General features: G+C 32.0%; 1 protein-coding gene across 2 annotated transcripts in view; it reads left to right on the forward strand.

Annotated features, from left to right (window-relative positions):
- Positions 1-15,737, forward strand: part of LOC134686258 (uncharacterized) — a 46,241-nt gene extending 30,504 nt beyond the window's left edge. Inside the window, exons 1-2 of one of the 2 annotated variants that reach the window (XM_063545929.1) lie at positions 7,692-7,900; positions 15,466-15,737. In XM_063545929.1, the coding sequence (XP_063401999.1) occupies positions 7,708-7,900; positions 15,466-15,578 (306 nt within the window). In that variant the 5' untranslated portion in view covers positions 7,692-7,707 and the 3' untranslated portion in view covers positions 15,579-15,737. Of the gene's footprint in view, positions 1-7,691; positions 7,901-15,465 lie in introns of those variants that run through there. The other variant, XR_010101582.1, reaches the window with a different exon arrangement.
- The last annotated feature ends 4,590 nt before the right edge of the window (positions 15,738-20,327 follow it).

The raw sequence follows: 20,327 nt of genomic DNA on the forward strand, positions 1-20,327 counted from the left end.
ATGCTCTTCATTTGTACTTGCTTGGCTTTATAACTATTTTGATATGAGCGTCACTGATGAGTTTAATGAAGACGAAACGCGCGTCTTGCGTATTACATTATAATCCTGGTACCTTTGATAACTATATGCAAAAAATAGCACACAAACCCAAATGCTGTGCAGCACTTATAACTACATTCAGTCGACATCAAGAGAAATGACACATGTATATATATATTTATACTAGTGAATTATTTACGAAAAGTGTCGACCTATTTATCTTTATACTTTTAGAAGACTTATGTACTAGTAAAGTAATTAGTCGACACTTCCTTGTCGTAGTCCTTTTCTTCATATTTTCCTTTCAGTCAAAATGAATGAGTGAACTTTTCGAGTATTATTATAATTGAAAGCTTTAGACCATCTATACATTAGATATTTCTATGTATATTCTTATTTTTGAACCTTAAGCGATGTATATGATTTGAATAACTATTGATAACACTGGCGTTCATTAACTCTTGGATGCTTTATTCATTATGAAAGCTAAACACACCCGTTACAATTTGATACAATTTTGATATGAAAAAAAGTTCCTATAAATAAAACCATTGTTACTGAAATAGAAAATGTGACAGCTGATCAGGTTTGAAGTAATGGTCAATTCATTCTAAAAATTACTATATAGAAATATATAATATAATATTTTTCAATTGTTTGTTGTTTGCCTGTGAGAGAGCTTCACATGTTTATTATATCTTTGTTCTTAGTTGTTAATTGAATATTATTGTGTCTGGATGTATAAATACTCACCCACGCTTGCTATTTTTATTAATGCCTCCGGCTATGGTTAAACTAAGATTTCTAACAATCTCTGTGTTTGCCCTGAGTTTTTTATATGTCTGTTGTGTAATACTTAAATCTGTACGTCGGGCTTTCTATAACAGATTTAAAAGAGGTTTTTTTTTCTCGGCTGCATTGCCTATCATTTCATATTCTGTGATAGTGATCCTTATTCAGTATTACAACCTCCGGTTCTTTTTTAATTCTACTACACCCGTATCTAAATAATCATAATTTTACGAAATGGAAAGAAAATTAATAAAAACACATTCATTTTTGTGGATATCCACGTGTTTAAATAAGCGTATTTGTGATGCCTCTACAGCCAGGTTGTTAAACAAAAATGCACGTGGATTTCCACAAATTTTCCATTGCCATGCCAAAACGTAAATAACTTGTTTTAGATTAAATTCACAAAATACTACAAGGTCAACAGTGAAAGGTAGAGCTTTTTCATTTTTTTTCCCTATGACATAGCCTGAAAATCCCAAAACCTTCTATGTGTGTTAACTTGAACCAAGCCTAAGTGTGGTAATCAATATGTGGGACATGCGGGACAACAACACCTTAATCTCTTTTGAAGACATAGAAAATTTAAAGTTTGATATTTCAACATTTAGACAAGCATATATATTTACAATCTAAAATTTATAAAATTCCAACGACTTGAAATCGTTAAGAAACAACCAGGACAATCACACAAGCAATTTGAAAAATCTCCTGAAGTTCGTGAATTATTTTGGAAAATAAAAGACTTCAAAAAGCTTATTCTCTCAGTTGCAATATTAAAATATTAGGACATGGACACATAGCTAAAACCTATATCGATGCCTTCACTATTGTCGATAAACGATTTAAAATAATACGCTTTATGATAAACGCAAAAAACTTAATTAACGTATTTAATATCGTAACAATTATACACTTGCTGATCTTTTATCTATAAGAACAATACATGGGCAGACATCCGCTATTTTGCAAACTTGGTCCGATACCAATAAATAAGTAATATGGTTTTTTTTCTGGAATGTGATAACATTTCATTTTTTACCCGTTGTTTCAATACCCCCGTATAATTACAGCATTTTGTCATCAAATGCTTTTTCCTAGTAGTGATAAACCTAAAAACCATAAACGGTATTTTCTTAAATTATGATATATAATATATATATAAATATTGATTGTATTAACTTAACTTATCTAGTACTAGTATATTCAGTGACTTAACCATCCATAGCCAAATACCTCAACATTTTGATATATAGAACCAACTGTTATAAGTGTGTTTGCGTGTAAATAAACTCATCGTAGATACCAGGATACATTGTAATACATTTCTATCTTAAAGTGTTATCATTTTAACGGATTGTTTAGGTAGCTAACACGGATTTGTTTCCTCTAAATCGATTGGTGACTTTAGAACACTGGTAAACAACTGTTGCCTATATGTATTTCTAGCATTTATAAACTTAAAAATGTAAACAATATTTTTCTGTATTTAATCTATTGACTAGAAAGATATTGGTAAATTTCTTTAATTAATAAAAATGCAGATATATTAAAAAAAGAGAGTCGAATGATACTAGGGGGACAACAAATCCAAGTCAAAAATAAACTGAGTTCGCCATGGCTAAAACATTAAAAGACAAACATGCACTTCGGTGTTGACATGAATATCAATTATGTAGTCATTTTTTTTTTTTTATAAATTTCCTGCTTTCAAACTTTGAATTTTTCGAAAAACTACGGATGTTCTTATGAATAAACTACCTTAGCCGTATTTGGCACAACTTTTTAAAATTTTGGATCCTCAATGCTCTTCATTTGTACTTGCTTGGCTTTATAACTATTTTGATATGAGCGTCACTGATGAGTTTAATGAAGACGAAACGCGCGTCTTGCGTATTACATTATAATCCTGGTACCTTTGATAACTATATGCAAAAAATAGCACACAAACTGAAATATTGATTGTATTAACTTAACTTATCTAGTATATTCAGTGACTTAACCATCCATAGCCAAATACCTCAATATTTTGGTATATAGAACCAACTGTTATTTCGTATTCTTCTAAAAACCCAGCAGAAGTTTGATTTTATTTTTTTCTAGATCAAAAAATAGAGTCCAAGTAATTGCAAAAAGGTTTGTGTTCCTGTAGTGGTGGTGTGACGCATATTCTCAACGGAAGTTCTCCGAAACGAAATTATCAGATCTTCTACATTCAGGTCCGGAAGCTCCATAGAGCCAAATTATTAACAAGCATAGCAATGTCACTACCCAGAATAAAGCCTCTTCCGAACATTTGAAAATCTCTACTATGTACTGGTTACTACCTAAAATGCAAAAAAAAAATTATTTTAATTCCGTTTCATCTTTGCATCTAGTAAATGTTCTACTCCTAATTGATCAGTGCTTCTAACTACATCCATAACTACTACCAAATAACTTGTTATTATCTTTTGTAATAAAGCTTATGAAAATAATGGTATTAAGTATTTTTGTAAATAATAAAGTATGCTAGATAAAAAAAAAACACGCACAAGGAGACTAGAAGAGTTTGATTACTTTCAAAACTTTTATCAAATGAAAAGGTATCAAAACCTCAAGAGTGAGAAGAAATCTGTACTTTAAACAGGTTAATAAATGTATGTAAATTCAGTGCAAGATGAGCAGCATCAACTACTAGTAAACCTTATTATTGATTCTGCAATTTACTACATGCCTTGAGACACCAAAGACTTTAATTATGAAAGGGCGGATATGCTGATAGATGATAATGTAGATATTGCATTTTTAAAAATATGAAACTGCCGAGAGTAGAGAATTACTTAATATATATATAGATATGTATATAGGTTCAATTCATCATTCGTCTTCTAATTGACCAATAAAATTTTCTTCCAGTTCATTGAGAACAGTATTTTTTAACAATTCAGGTCTTAAAAACTGCAAAATACAGAAAAAAGACATACTTAAAATTGAGAAAAGATACCTTCATATAATAACATGTTTAAAAAATACTCGTTCTGTTAAGTTTCATAAAGAATTGGATATTGCTTCAATTAGAGTTATTGAATTTCATTATAGTACATAACAATCATTTGGCGAGCATATAATTATCTTTAAAGTTTCAAAACTGCAATTGTCATCAAGGGATTCCAGTTCTCAACGTTGTTTAATCTGTTTCTGTAATAGTAAAATTTTCGTTTTTATTGGAAAAATAATCGCACTCAAACAACATTGAAACTTTTGTGTAACACACTTTGGAGAACTGGATATTTTATCGTGGACTGGATACCAAAGTTACATAAGTCTTCTTATCAACGTTATATCAAATAGCAAATTCAATTACATCAGCTATCAACATTGGCCTTCGCATGTATTGTGAAATTACCTATTTTACAACGTGTAAAGTGCGAAACGGATGTAGACACTAATATGTTATAAAAGGTACCAGACTTATAATTAGAACTTAATTCACCAGACGCGCGTTTCGTCTACATAAGACTAATCAGTGACGCTCCGATCATAATAGGTATAAAGCCAAACAAATACAGAGTTGCAGAGCATTGAGGACCCAAAATTCCAAAAAACTTTTGCCAAATACTGCTAGGTAATTTATTCCTGGGATCAGAAAATTTGTAGTTTTCACCAAAATTTTGTAACAGAAAATTTATAAAAATGACAATGTAACTGATATTCATGTCAACAAGCAAATAATGGCTACTGGGCTTGTGATACCATCGGGGACGAAACTGTCCACCAACAATAGCATCGACCCAGTGGTGGAAATTGTTATCAAAAGGTATCAGATTATAATCTAATACACAAGACGCGCGTTTGGTCTATATAAGTATCATCAGTGACGCTCAGATCAAAATAGTTATAAAGCGAAAACGAGTACAAAATTTAAGAGTGATGAGGATCCAAAATACCAAAATATTTTGCTAAATACGGCTAAGGTAATCTATTCAAATGCTTCGAAGTAACTTATGAACCATGTGAACCAAAAGCTGATGTTCTCAACAACCATTACCCTAAATAATTAAACTGAGGAAACAAACATAAATACTTATATTTTGTTTTGCTTTTAGTTAATACAATTTTCATTTGTAACAATTAATCGCCCTCTTATTTATATATTTGTCAAATACTGGAAGTTCAAAATGTACCTTTAGCGATAAAGTAAAGCTAATTAATATCGATATGATTGGTAATAACAACATTGGTATATATCTTTATTCTCAATAAACCATATATTTATAAAGGTATAGAGTAGACAATTATGTAAAATATTTACAATAATACTGAACAAACTAAACATTTGATAAAACAATATTCAAAATGAATTTTAGGCAGGAGCATATATACCTGTGTTAATAACCTTTAAAAGTTTACACAGTTTAATCAATTCTTATTTGTTTTTGGAAGACATAATTTGCTTGTAATTGACAGTATTTGCATTTTTCAAATAATATGGCGACATACAATGTTTCCTGTTTTCTGCAAAGTATTTACATTCTACTATGTAATGCATGTCGTCACCAATATCATATTTGTTACTTAAAGGACAGATTCTATTATTTTTAGCTATATTATTCCATCTACCCATTTCAATACGGAGCTTGCGATTTGTGGTCCAAGATGTACAAAAAATAATAGACAGTTTGTTACCAAGAACTTCAAAATACCCATGTTTTCCAAAAGAATCTTTAAAAAGTTTGTAATTAAGTGCTTTTGGTGAGTTTGCAAGTAAAGAATGCCAGACTTGTACATAGTGATACTACAATGCAACAATGCTACTCTTATAAGAAGGCTGTATCGTACTATGATCTGCTTGATGTAACTAAGAGCAATTGAAAATATTTAATTCCATCTCTCTTCAAAAGTATATTTTTACTATCACCATTTTCTTACTACTTTAAATTTGAAATCAGAAAAAATTGAGTATCTATTAATTAATGTCACGCAGATACATTAAGAATATTTAAGTAAAAGAACAGAGCAGCCTAGTGATAGTTTAACTTAGATTAAAGATTAAAACATCTTGACAATATTAGGCTAGTCGCATGTATCTTTGAAAATATGAATTGATATTGGCAGAGCTAATAAAAGACGATAAACTAATTTGAAATCGATTATTTGAGAATATGTATTTGTTGTACGCCAAATATTGCTAAAGTAATCTATTCCTTTGCTAAGAAATCCTTAGTTTTCCAAAACAAAAATCAAAATTTTGTAACAGGAAATTTATAAAAAAAAATACCATGAAATTGATATTCATGTCAACGCCAAAGATATGTTCAAAATTTATATATATCCTCTTGCACCAGTATAGCAGAATTATGCTATAAACTCTTTACACTAGTGTCCTCACTCTAAACATAAACATTAAAATGATTAGTCCTACTGTGGACGCTGTTTGATTGTTCGTTACGTTTGGAGGACCAGATTAAAATAAAATACTCGACATTCTTAAGGAAACCGAAATGTGCTCCTCTTCTTTCCAAAAATTAGAGGAGTCGAAGAGCCTGTGTCTCTCACCTGATTCTACTTTGGGTTTAAAATTAATGTAAAAATAAATTCAAATAATATCAGAAACCCAAATGATTAAGGCTAATTTGGTTAAAAAGTATTCCCGCATTTGTTTAAAAGTAAAAGACTTTTGTAAAGTTAACAGGCAAAACAGATAATTTCGTTTTAATTGTAAAAATCAGCTACAAAGTAACAACACTTGGTCACCACGTTAAAAGAAACATTCATACCATGTTTGGTTTCAATCCATCAAGCGGTTTACTTGAAGAAGACGTTTGTATATATTTCCAACATGGTCTGGCGACAAGCTTACACGATGGATTGCCTACAAAGTAACAACACTTGGTCAGCACCTCATCAGGAACATTCATGTCATGTTTTATTTCATTCCATTAAGTAGCTTTCAAAAAAAGACATATGTAAGTATTTCCCGTAGGGTCCTATGTTAAACTAAGTACCTCTTTGGCAGCCATCTTTGCCAATGGATCTGATTCAAGGTAAAAACACTTGGTCAGCATCTGATAAGAACAATTCATTTTAGGTCCATACTACCTCAGAATTATCTTTCAAAAAGTAAAATAAAAAAAAATACTGAACTCCGAGGAAAACTCAATCGGAAAGTCCCTAATCACATGGCAAAATCAAATGATTAATAACATCAAACGAATGGACAACAACTTTCATGTTGCTGTTTTGGTACAAGCATTTTCAAATGTAGAAATGGTGGATTGAACCTGGTTTCGGAGCGCTAAACATCCCACTTGTATGACAGTCGCGTCAAAATACATTTCGTTGGGATGTATAAGTGATGGAATTTTGATTACTCAACATATATGGGCTAATATTTCTTGCATGTAAAGAACAATTGTGTCTTTAAGAACTACAGATCTGCGGTTAGTGAAACACAGTGAGTTCCAATGTGTATGGCAATCGCCTGTCTATATACTCTCTATAAAACGAAAGAAGAATCAAGGATACAAAAAATCATATAATTCATTAAGTAAGTAAATAGACATTATTCATGTATCGTTCATTATTACTGCAGAGGAGTATTTGAAGAAACTGATTAAAGTGTAAAAATAAGTGCAACATGTCTACTAACTTATCTATATATGTCATTATATGAAACGATACCACTGAAGGGAACTTAGATATTATAACTAATAATTCTGCTATTTTCATCTTTTATTTTAAGTCTGTACAGTCTTTGCCAAAGGCTCAGATTCAATATTATTTACCAAAGCAAATGAAAAATACGTATTAAGTGAGTGGGTTGACATATAAGTATAAATATCTCAATGTTGATGAAATGTTTCTCGATTGTTGTACATTAGTTAACACATTTCAATGAAGTTCCAGAGAATTGTGTTTGGACTTTTTGGAACCTTTATGATATTATTTAGTAGAAGTCATTGTTATGTGTGTGATAATGGTCAAATGATAACAGCAGTATCGCATGAAGAATGTTTTAATGAACTTAGTAGTGTTGTTGAACTTGTATGTGGAGTAATGTCTGGCGTTAAAAAGAGGGCTGTGTCTGGTAAGATATATGTTTTGTTTTAAATTTCTTTTATTTCATTTCAATTTGAATCTTTTAATGTTCAATGCAAATAAGGCAAATGATTACTAGATAATTCAAGTGAACGTCTTCTTCGGCAAAATTGATTGAACATATAAAAGGAAATGAGACCACTTATACAGAAGAGCAAGCTGGTACAACAATGTGATCAGATATAGGTAACCATACGGCGTTCAGCCATTAGGAAAACGCATACCGTATGACAAACTACTAGTATAAAAAAACTTGGGATTGACAAAAAATATATAATTCAGAAGATAATATCAATATCCTATTTTGTACTTAATTACTAAACAAAAGCAAGTTATCGTGACAGATAACAACTATCAAATACCACAGGACAACATGATCTTGGTTAAGTAATCCATACTAAACGGTCAAATATCGGTCAAATAACAAAACCTTTGCATACCTCATGTTATCTTTTTTGAAAGTTTATGTTTCGGTTTTGATAAAAAAAAAATGGATTGAGAGAGCGTACACTCGTTTTCACAGTAATATTGATAAATAAAACAATGAAAATAACGAACTCCAATTCAAAATCGAAACGGAAAATCTTATACAAAATGGAAAACATCAAAAGCTTCACCACATCTAATGAATGGAAACAACTGTCAGTGTCCAGACTTTGGTAGTCATTTGCTTATGTAGAAAAGGGTATATTAAAGCTGATTTCAAAGCTAGCTTAACCTCTCACTCGTTTGACAATAGCATTATTTCCATTATAATGACAACAATGGGTGAGCAGAACAAACAGACCGTATGTAAAACCGTAAAAAATGGGGATTCCAGTGAAACATTAGAATATAATCTTAATCACTTTAAAAACAAAAAAACTGTTAAAAAAAGAAACACAAAATAGCATAAGGACAAAGTACACAAGCAGACATAAAAAAATGACAAAAGCATAATAAAAACAATGACGGGTGTATAAGTACCAAGCCACGTCATAATATAAAAAAGAAGATGTGGTATAATTGATAATGACAATTCTGCACAAGAGACCAAAATGACACAGAAGTAAACAACTATAGGTCACCGTATTGCCTTCAACAAAAAGCAAAGCATACCATATAGTCAGCTATAAAAGGTCTCGAAATAACAATGTAAAGCAATTCAAAACGAGAAAACTAACAGCCTTATTTACGTACAAAAAATGAACAAAAAACAAATATGTAACACATAAACAATCGACAACCATTGAATTACAGAAAAATAAGTATATACTCAAACTAGAGGCTCTTAAGAGCCTGTGTCGCTCACCTTGGTCTGTGTGCATATAAAACAAAGGACACAGATGGATTCATTACGAAATTGTGTTTTGGTGATGGTGATGTGTTTGTATATCTTACTTTACTGAACATTCTTGCTTTTTACAATTATCTCAACTTATAATGAACTTTGGCCATTAGTTACAGAGGAAAATATTTTCTTAAAATTTACAAAAATTTACAAAATTTACAAAATTGTTAAACATTGACTATAAAGGGCAATAATTCCTTAAGGGGTCAACTGACCTTTTTGGTCATGTTCAATTATTTGTGGATCTTACTTAGCTGAACATTATTGCTGTTTACAGTTTATCTCTATCTATAATAATATTCAAGATAATAACCAAAAACACCAAAATTTCCATAAAAATTTCCAATTAAGGGGCAGCAACTCAACAACCAGTTGTCGGATTCATCTGGAAATTTCAGGGCAGAAAGATCGTGACTTTCAAAACAATTTAACCCCCATGTCTGAATTATTCCTAATGCTTTGGTTTCAGAGTTATAAGCAAAAATATAAAGTTTACCCCTAAGTTATATTTTTAGCCATGGCTGCCATGGTTGGTTGGCAGGGTCAAACCACACATTTTTAAAACTAGTTACCCTAATGATGATTGTGGCCAACTTTGGTTTAATTTCAGAGAAGAAGATTTTTGTAAAAGATAAGAAAAAATAAAGAAAAATTGGTAAAAAATTACTAAAATTGGCAATAACTCCTTAAGGGATCAACTGACCATTTCAGTCATTCAATTTATTTGTAGATCTTACTTTGCTGAACATTATTGCTGTTTACAGTTTATCTCTATCTATAATAATATTCAAGATAATAGCCTAAAAACGTTATAATTTCCTTAAAATTGCCAATTAAGGGGCAGCAACCCAACAACAGGTTGTCGGATTCGTCTGAAAATTTCAGAACAGATAGATCTTTACCTGATAAACAATTTAACCCCCATGTCAGAGTTGCTCTAAATGCATTAGTTTCAGAGTTATAAGCCAAAATCTACATTTTACCCCTATGTTCTATTTTTAGCCATGGCGCCCATCTTGGTTGGTTGGCTGGGTCACGCCACACATTTTTTATAACTAGATACCCCAATGATGATTGTGGCCAAGTTTGGTTTAATTTGGTTTCAGAGGAGAAGATTTTTGTAAAAGCTAACGATGGACGACAAGTGATGAGAAAAGCTCACCTGGCCCGAGCTATATAAAAAAAGACATAACAAAAAAGGTTAAAAATATACAAGCAAAACAGAACAAATGGAACTTTAACACGTAATAAAGACGATAAACAACGTCTAAAATCTATACTGTAAAGACCATCATGTGTTATTTGTAAAGTTGATGTTAAATAAGGTAATGGTGAACCTTTTTAAAAACAGTAAGAGACGTTACGTTGTTTGACATAACCTCGACTTATAAAATTACTGCTGAGACACGGGTGACGTGCTTGAAAATATGAGAAGCAGTTGCAATTTCTTGAATACTGAATGAAATTATGCATATGTTAATGATAAATAAACTATCTGTGAAACTTTGGTATTCTGTTCCCTACAATATTCACCTAATTATGAAAATAGACGGTCTACAAATGAAACAAGTCACTAAAAACCTATTTGTTCCGCTTGATCTGATGTTGTCATTGAACTTTTCTTTATGAAAATAAGAGTAGTATTTTTTTAGTATAGTAGAAGTGATCATTGTTTGCGCTTAAATGCAATGATATGTAAAGCCAATTTGGATAAATATCTGCTGTAGACGTTTGAAAAATTGTAATTCTTGTTTGTTTGACGAGTTAATTAGGACTTGGTTACGTTTCCTTTCAACTCAACCATTTTCTACACAAGGAAATGCCTGTACCGAGTCAGGAAGCGAGGTTTTGATATCCACAAAATCAGGCTCAAGCAACCACTTTTTTGTCTGTACCAAGTCACGGATATGACAGTTGTTATCTAATAGTTCGTTTCTATGTATGTTGCTTTAAAGTTTGTTTTTTGCTGTACTTCATAGTTCTATTGGTTTTTTTTTCGTCTTATAGTTGATGTGTTTTACTCGTTTTTAGTTTGTAGTCCGGATTTTTTTTTCTCAATCGATTTAAGACTTTTGAACAGCAGTATATTACTGTTGCCTTTAAATATGACAGTTGCTTTTCATTCGTTTGATGTGTTTAAGCTCTTGATTTAGCTGTTTGATGAGGGACTTTCCTATCAGAATTTTCCTTGGAGTTGTGGTGTTTTATTCTGACATCGGACTCGGACTTCTCTTAAACTGAGATTTACTGTGATGACTGTTGTGTGTTTGGTTTTTCTACATTGGCTAGTGATATAGGGGAGGGTGCAGATATAAAAAAAACATGTTTAACCCCGCCGCATGTTTGCGCCTGTCCCAAGTCAGGAACTTCTGAACTTTGTTGGTCTTGTATGATTTTAAATTTTAGTTTCTTGGGTATAAATTGGACTTTAGTTTGACGTCTATTATCACTGAACTAGTATATGTATTTGCTTTAGGGTCAGTTGACAAACTCCTCCGGGTGCGGGAGTTTCTCTCGCTGCATTGAAGACCCATTGGTTGCCTTCTGCTGTTGTCTACTCTATAGTCGGGTTGTTGTCTTTTGACACAATCCCTATTTCCATTCTTATTTTTATGAACATGGTTTGCTATTTTTGAACTGCTCTTAAAATGTTATTTCGTTTTATCATATTATCTGAAAATTTTAATATATATTATACTAGAACACACCCGTGAATTAAAGTGTGTAACTATGTGTAAATCTTATAGTAGTATTGGTATTGCCATCAGATAAAGTCATGCCGATTATAAGATGCACAGTTTTCTCTACTTTCAAAATCTCTCTGCTTGAAAAATCTTTCTGCTTGAACCCGTCGACCTGGAACTTATCAATTATTGGTATTATTGTATAGCAATATAATATTTCCCACAGAACGTAACCAAAAGTTAGCGTGCAATAAATTCTATTATCATATACTTGTTTAAAATATTACAAAAATTTTACAGTTCAATAACATTTAAAAATATCAAAAGGCTATGAAAGGATTACTAGGTTTATTGACCAGATTCTTAAGAATTTCCATAGCGGGCTGAAAAAGGTACCTTTATTGACTGCTTCCGGAATGTTATCACATGCCTTTCCGCTAATTTCCGTGACGTTTATCACATGCAACTTCGTGCATTTCCGGAAATTTGATAGAAAACGACAACAGAACGCGGAAAACGGCAATTGATAAGACTTTTCCAAAAATAGTTGAGGAGCAAAAATGAATTAAGTTAAACTTGTTTTGAAAGATATAAATGAGGTGCCAATATTATTGAAGAACATGAAAAAACAAATAAAATGCTTGTTATCAATAAAACAATTTAAGTAAAGAATTTGTTTTGGTTGTCTGTAAATATTTTCTGAAAGTTCAAAGACAAACAAAAATTAAATTTTAATATTTCTTGTCTGTATATCTTCTGCTAAAGTATATGATAAAAAGATAATTACATGTCATTTTTCATATCAGACCCTTTATCGGCCCTCGTTCCTGATATCAGCCCTCGAGCCTCCGGCTCTTGGGCTGATATCACAACCTTGGGCCGATAAAGGGTTTGATATGAAAAATGCCATGTAATAATCTATACTTATCATATAATTAGACTAAATAACATATGATTTTTACCGTATTATAATAGTATTAAATTAAAGTATTTTCCATATTTTTCGAATTGGTGCTGAGCGGGCTGATATGAAAAGTTTATCAGATGCTTCGATTGTTATCACATGCCTTTCCGTAACGTTATCACATGGCATTCCGGTGATACTCGGCAAATTCCGGAAAATACACCTCAATGCTATGTTTTCAGTGAAAAACATTACAAAGTAGTGTACAAAACAATTATTTGAATACTGGAAAGTATATTGTGTGAAATTATAAAATTAAATTAAAAAAAAAAATTAAAAAAAATTATTAAATAAATGCATTTTTTTTAGTTTTTCTGAAACATAATTTAGAAAGTTAGTTTAAAAAGTTGACCTTTCCAATCAATGTTTAATACGTATATCGTTGACATTTTTTTGTGTCGATTTGTCCATATTAAAATGTGTTTTTTTTCTCTCTGTTTAGGCATATGATAGAAAGATTTCATATTCAATGTATCAAATTTTGGGTCCGACGTCCGTGAACTTTTTACTCTTTCAACTTCTTTTCAGGAACCACGTAAAAGGATCAATATATGAATCTGTTATTTTTCTCAACTGTTGAAGCATATGATAAAAAGATCATTACATGTCATTTTTCATATCGCATGTATTATCAGCCCTCGGTCAATATCAGCCCTCGAGCCATGCGGCCAACGGCCGAAGTGAATATCAGTTTTTCAAAAGTCAATAAAACCACATATTTACCGAAACAAAAGACAGTAAATGTTTTATTCCATATTCCGAGAGAAATTATTGTACTGGAAAATATTTACCAAAACCAATTGTACATCAAACGTTTTTTTACCAAAATTATACACGTTAAAAGCACGCGACGTTTTGCGCGGTGAATATCCTTTTTCCGCAGGTGAATATGCTTATTTATTCAAAATTCCATTCATATAGAAAAACCTACTAATATTTTATCAATATGGAATAATCCCCAATATTCATGCAATAACCCTATAATATTAATTATTTGGAAACCAAAAGGTCCTTGAATGGAGTATTTTTTAATCAACAGTTTAAATTTTAGTTTATTTGGTACAAACTGGACTATAGTTTGACGTCTATTATCACTGAGCTAGTATACGTATTTGTTTAGGGCCAGTTGACAATCTCTCGCTGCATTGAAGACCCATTGGTGGCCTTCAGCTGTTGTCTACTCTATAGTCGGGTTGTTGTCTCTTTGGCACAATCATTTTTTCAATTCTAAATTTTATGAACATTGTTTGCTATTTTTGAACTGCTCAAAAAATGTTATTTCGTTTTATCATATTATCGGAAAATTGTCATCAGATAAAGTCATGCCGATTATAAGATGCACAGTTTTCTCTGCTTTCAAAATATCTCTGCTTTCAAAATCTTTCTGCTTGAACCCGTCGACCTGGAACTTATCAATTATTGGTAATATTGATTATTTGAAAATCAAAAGGTCCTTGAATGGAGTATTTTTCTAATCAACAGCATTGTCCTATATAAGTAATAACTAAAGTTGAACTCTTTGATTCACTGTTTTACATCATTCTCGCTAACAAATTGAAAACTACCTATACGCCTTATTTTCAAGTGCAGGTTTTTGGTATTCTTATGGTCATCTTAGAAAGTCTTACTGATTAAAGTACTACAAAAGGGAACAAATTGGCAATGATTTAATTTAGTAGTGTCAACCCTGTAATTATGACCCGTCTAATACATGTAGCATCCTAAATACAACTTTTGGTGGTGCACCTGTGAGATGCGGAACGTACAGATAAGGTAATAGGTAACATGTGAATATATATTATAATATTGTTATCGGTATCGGATTCGACCCGGAACTTGTTAATTATTGACAAAATATATGGAAAACAAAAGGGTCTGGAGTGGTGTAATTTTTAATCGACACCATTGTCCTATATTAGCTATATATACAGTTTAATTCTTGGATTTGTCATTTTTATGTGATCACGGATGACAAATTGGACCTCGTTATTTTAGTATTATAGATTATTAATATAGTTGCATTTGTTTGGAAAATATTTCCAATTTTGTAGGTATTCGCTAGTTTTTTATTCTTAATTACATCTTTCGCTCAGTTGTCAACATATTGCGAGCTTACTCGACGCAAATCATTATATTGTGACTTGGGCAGTATCTGTTTAATTACTTTTTACACAACCTGAAAGCCTCAAACTTAAATGATCTTAAATATATAGGTTATTTACGTCATGGGAATATGTCGAAAAAATCGAAATGATACTGTATTTAATGCTTGATAAGATATATTTCGAATGATTAGTATTTCGAGTATCGTTTATATATTGCAAAATATGTGTTTAATACATTCATTCGATTATCCTATTAAAAAAGTTTAAAAAGTAACCAAATGATCACATTAAAAACGTACTTGATAATTTAGTTTCATCTAGGAACACAATACTGTATCAAATAGCAAGTTTCAGGAAAATTGAATGTTAATTTGAATATCCAAAAAATCGTTAGAGATTCAATATTGTAAGATAGAAACGCTTTTTGCTTTCTATAAATAAATCCTCTAATACTTTTATATGTATTTTCAGAAAGAAGCAATAATCCATTTTCCATTGTTAAGAAGCGGAACAGAGAAAAAGACTTACTCTGTCACTGTTGCCAAGAGTGGTGTAGCTTTGAAGACATTATGCGATACTGCTGAAACAGTTTCTTGAAAGTAAAATTCAATAAAACAGCAACATTTGTTTGGCTTTCTGTGATACATTTATAGTAATATTATTACAGATATTGAAACTATATAAATGGTTCAAACAAAACAATTAGAGATTATTATGAATTCAACATAAAGAAATTTTATCAACTATAGTTTATTTTTTTGTACGCCAGCCGCGCGTGAAGTAAGCTATTATTTTTTTTCTATATTTGGCATTTTTTTTAAGTTATCTTCTTTGTATCGAAATTCCGATATCATTCCAGGGTAAATGTGATACCCGTAACTGCAGTTACGTATATCCAAGGATGATAGACGATGTTTCTAGGTAGCATCTCCTTTGTCGATATTGTAATAATTAGGCATAATTCTTTGGTATTTCATGTAATTTTTACTTAATTCGATACTGAAATATTTGAGTTGAGAAAGGAAATGTGGAATGTGTCAAAGCGACAACAACCCGACCATAGAGCAGACAACAGCATAAGGCCACCAATAGGTCTTCAATGTAGCGAGAAACTTCCGCACCCGGAGGCGTCCTTCAGCTGGCCCCTTAACAAATATGTATACTAGTTGACGTCATACTAAACTCAGAATTATTCACAAGAAACTGAAATTAAAAATTCATGTTTAGAAAACTAAATCTGGATCTGATGATTTTTGTTGTTGTTGCATCATTCATTTTCATCGATTTAATAGATCGGACGTGCAATGTTTTGAAAATAGAACTAAACTATACTAACGTCGACGTCAAAATGTAATAATTTATCCGAAAGAGAAAATTGTGTGAACACAATATTATAACAACATAAGAAAAATACAAACTCAGACACTTGTAAGTGAGCAAGTTAAGAGTCCAAATGCAATTGAAAGGATAAACGTGAAATCCTAGATATGTTCTACATGGTTTTATGCCTTGAATAGGTCTGCAGATCCTCGTTCATGGTGTCTATTGATGACTACGCTAGAGAATAGGCAAAACACTAAAAAGGTTTACTGGAAACTTTGTCATAATGGGTCAAAACATTCAGATATCTTATCAACAGTCGAATTCATTCTTGAAAAACTGTGAATGATCGACAGTCCGTTTTCAGAGACCAATAAGCTATGAAATGTCTATCACATCTTCACGATATATATATATTATTGTTCCTAAAATAAATGTTTTATATGAAAGTCGCACTACTGCGATTTGTTTGTAAAATAAATAGGAAAACAAGAACACTCAGATGATCCCACTTACAAAAAACGAATCCGTGACAAATAAAAAGTAAAATAAAAAAAAATACTGAACTCCGATGAAATTCAAAACGACAAGTCCGAAGTTAAATGGCAAAACCAAAACTCAAACGAACGGATAACAACTGTCATATTCCTGACTTGGTACAGGCATGTTCTAATGCAGAAAATGGTGGATAAATACTGGTGTTATAGCTAGCTAAACCTCTTGCATGTATAACAGTTGCATACATTCCATTATATTGACAACGAAGTTGGAACAAAACCGACATAAAAGGAAATAATGTGAGAGATAGCGGAACAGCAGGCACCATTCTGTTATAATCTTTATCACTATAAAAACAAACTAATTTGTAACAGAGAAACACAAAAAGGCATATAGACAAAGCACTTTTGCTAAAATGAAAGACAGGAATAAAACAAATACCATTACAAAATAAATAACAGGATGTATAAGTACAGAGCTACGTCATATGTAACAAAGAAACATGAAAACAGGCATATAGACCAAGCACATTAGAAAAATCATAGACGAAAATATATTTATTAACCAAAAAACAATAAATAAATTTGGTGTTTTTACTGTCTTCTGATTGGTTAAAATTATTAGTTTTATTTTCAATGTTGTCAATTTTGATAGCGACACGCCCACTCTGACGTTGTGTATTCATACGCCAACATGTGTGTACGTTGTTATTGTTAATATAAACAATATAAAATGTTATTTGAGCCTTATTTTTGATAGAAATTTATTTATAATGAATGGCAATAATATATTTTGATTTTATTGAACCATAATACTAATTTTTGACTCTTCACATTTTACATAATCCGCTTCGCGTATTATTCAATGTGAAGAGTCAAAAATTAGTTTTATGGTTCAATAAATTCAAAATAGATAATAGCCATTCATTAAATAACTTGAACACAATGACGGGATGTTTAGTTACAGAGCTACGTTAAATGGATTGTACCTTCTCATGGATCCAATGAGATATCAATTTCACAAAACGTCTTACAAACATTGTCGGCTGATCTGCATGTTCAACAAACGACAAAAAAGTATTTCAGTGAAAGAGGTTCATCAGAAAAACTATGAATGATTTAAACCTCGATCTTTCTCTAAAATTATTCTATCAAAACGTTTGATTTTTAACACTGTATACTATAGATCCATATGTGAAATTGAACAATCGTCTTAACGAAATAAATCACAATGCTTATTAATAAAAGAATGGTAGAATATGCTATAAATATATAACTTTAGGATATCATACAGCAAGTTTTGTTGCGCAAAGAACAAAAAAGTAGTGCATGTTACATAGAGGAACAATTGATCAGTACTGTGCAATATAACAACTTCACCTGCACATTACTATTATATTTCTTATCCAATTTGGTATTCAAGAGCTTGCAGCTGCCATTTTCCCTTCATAAGACAGAACCAGTGTCTAAGCAGAAAGTTGATTAGCCAAGGTTAGGTAGTACATTGTAGAACGTCCTGTCCTTTTTTATAAAGTTCATCGGAAGATATCGCTTTCAACTCATGATTGTTATATTACATGCTTGAGATAAAAAACAAAAACAAAAAAAAAGGAAGATATCGCTTTCAACTCATGATCGTTATATTACATGCTTGAGATAAAAAAAAAAACAAAAAAAAAACTAAAAAAAACCCAAACAAACAATGCTGACCATCTCTTGTTTTACATCCACCACCATCATGATTGACACTATGCTCACCAGCTATTGTTTTATATCCACCACCATCGTCATTTCCACAACGACTGCCACTATGCTCACCATCTATTGTTTATACGTTTCGTCCCCGAGGGTATCACCAGCCCAGTAGTCAGCACTTCGGTGTTGACATGAATATCAATTATATGGTCATTTTTATAAATTTTCTATTTACAAAACTTTCAATTTTTCGAAAAACTAAGGATTTTCTTACCACAGGAGTAGATTACCTTAGCCGTATTTGGCACAACGTTTCGGAATTTTGGGTCCTCAATGCTCTTCAACTTTGTATTTATTTGGCTTTTTAACTACTTTGATCTGAGCGTCACTGATGAGTCTTATGTAGACGAAACGCGCGTCTGGCGTATAAAATTATAATCCTGGTACTTTTGATAACTTTTTACACCACTGGGTCGATGCCACTGCTGGTGGACGTTTCGTCCCCGATGGTATCACCAGCCCAGTAGTCAGCACTTCGGTGTTGACATGAATATCAATTATATGGTCATTTTTATAAATTTTCTGTTTATAAAACTTTGAATTTTTCAAAAACTAAGGATTTTCTTACCCCAGGAGTAGATTACCTTAGCCGTATTTGGCACAACGTTTCGGAATTTTGGGTCCTCAATGCTCTTCAACTTTGTATTTATTTGGCTTTTTAACTACCTTGATCTGAGCGTCACTGATGAGTCTTATGTAGACGAAACGCGCGTCTGGCGTATAAAATTATAATCCTGGTACTTTTGATAACTATTTACACCACTGGGTCGATGCCACTGCTGGTGGACGTTTCGTCCCCGAGGTTATCACCAGCCCAGTAGTCAGCACTTCGGTGTTGACATGAATATCAATTATATGGTCATTTTTATAAATTTTCTGTTTATAAAACTTTGAATTTTTCAAAAACTAAGGATTTTCTTACCCCAGGAGTAGATTACCTTAGCCGTATTTGGCACAACGTTTCGGAATTTTGGGTCCTCAATGCTCTTCAACTTTGTATTTATTTGGCTTTTTAACTATTTTGATCTGAGCGTCACTGATGAGTCTTATGTAGACGAAACGCGCGTCTGGCATATAAAATTATAATCCTGGTACTTTTGACAACTAATTATATCCACCACCGTCATGATTGGCACTATGCTCACCATCTCTTGTTTCATATCCACCCCTATCATGATTGAAACTAGTATGCTCACCAGCTATTGTTTTATATCCAACATAATCATGACTGCCACTATGCTCACCATCTATTGTTTTATATCCACCACCGTCATGATTGGCACTATGCTCACCATCTCTTGTTTTATATCCACCACAATCATGAGTGCCATTATGCTCTCCAGCTCTTGTTTTATATCCTGCACCACCATGCTTTCCACCATAATTGTCCCTATGCTCACCAGCTTTTGTGTTATATATATTCACACACTACCACCATGATTTCCACAATGATTGCCACTATGCTCAACATCTCTAGTTTTATATCAACCACCATCATAGTTTCCATCATGATTGTCACTATGCTTGCCATCTCTTGATTTATATCCACCACCTCCATGATTTCCACCATGATAGCCACTTTGCTCACCCTCTCTTGTTTCATATCCACCAACATCATAATTTCCATCATGATTGCCACTATGCTCGTCATCTCTTGTTTTATATCTACCATCACTACGATTTCCATCATGATAGCCACTACCCTCACCATCTTTTGTTTTATATCCACCATTACCATGATTTACACTATCATTACCACTA

This window comes from Mytilus trossulus, chromosome 10 (assembly GCF_036588685.1).
Source record: "Mytilus trossulus isolate FHL-02 chromosome 10, PNRI_Mtr1.1.1.hap1, whole genome shotgun sequence".
NCBI lineage: Eukaryota > Metazoa > Mollusca > Bivalvia > Mytilida > Mytilidae > Mytilus > Mytilus trossulus.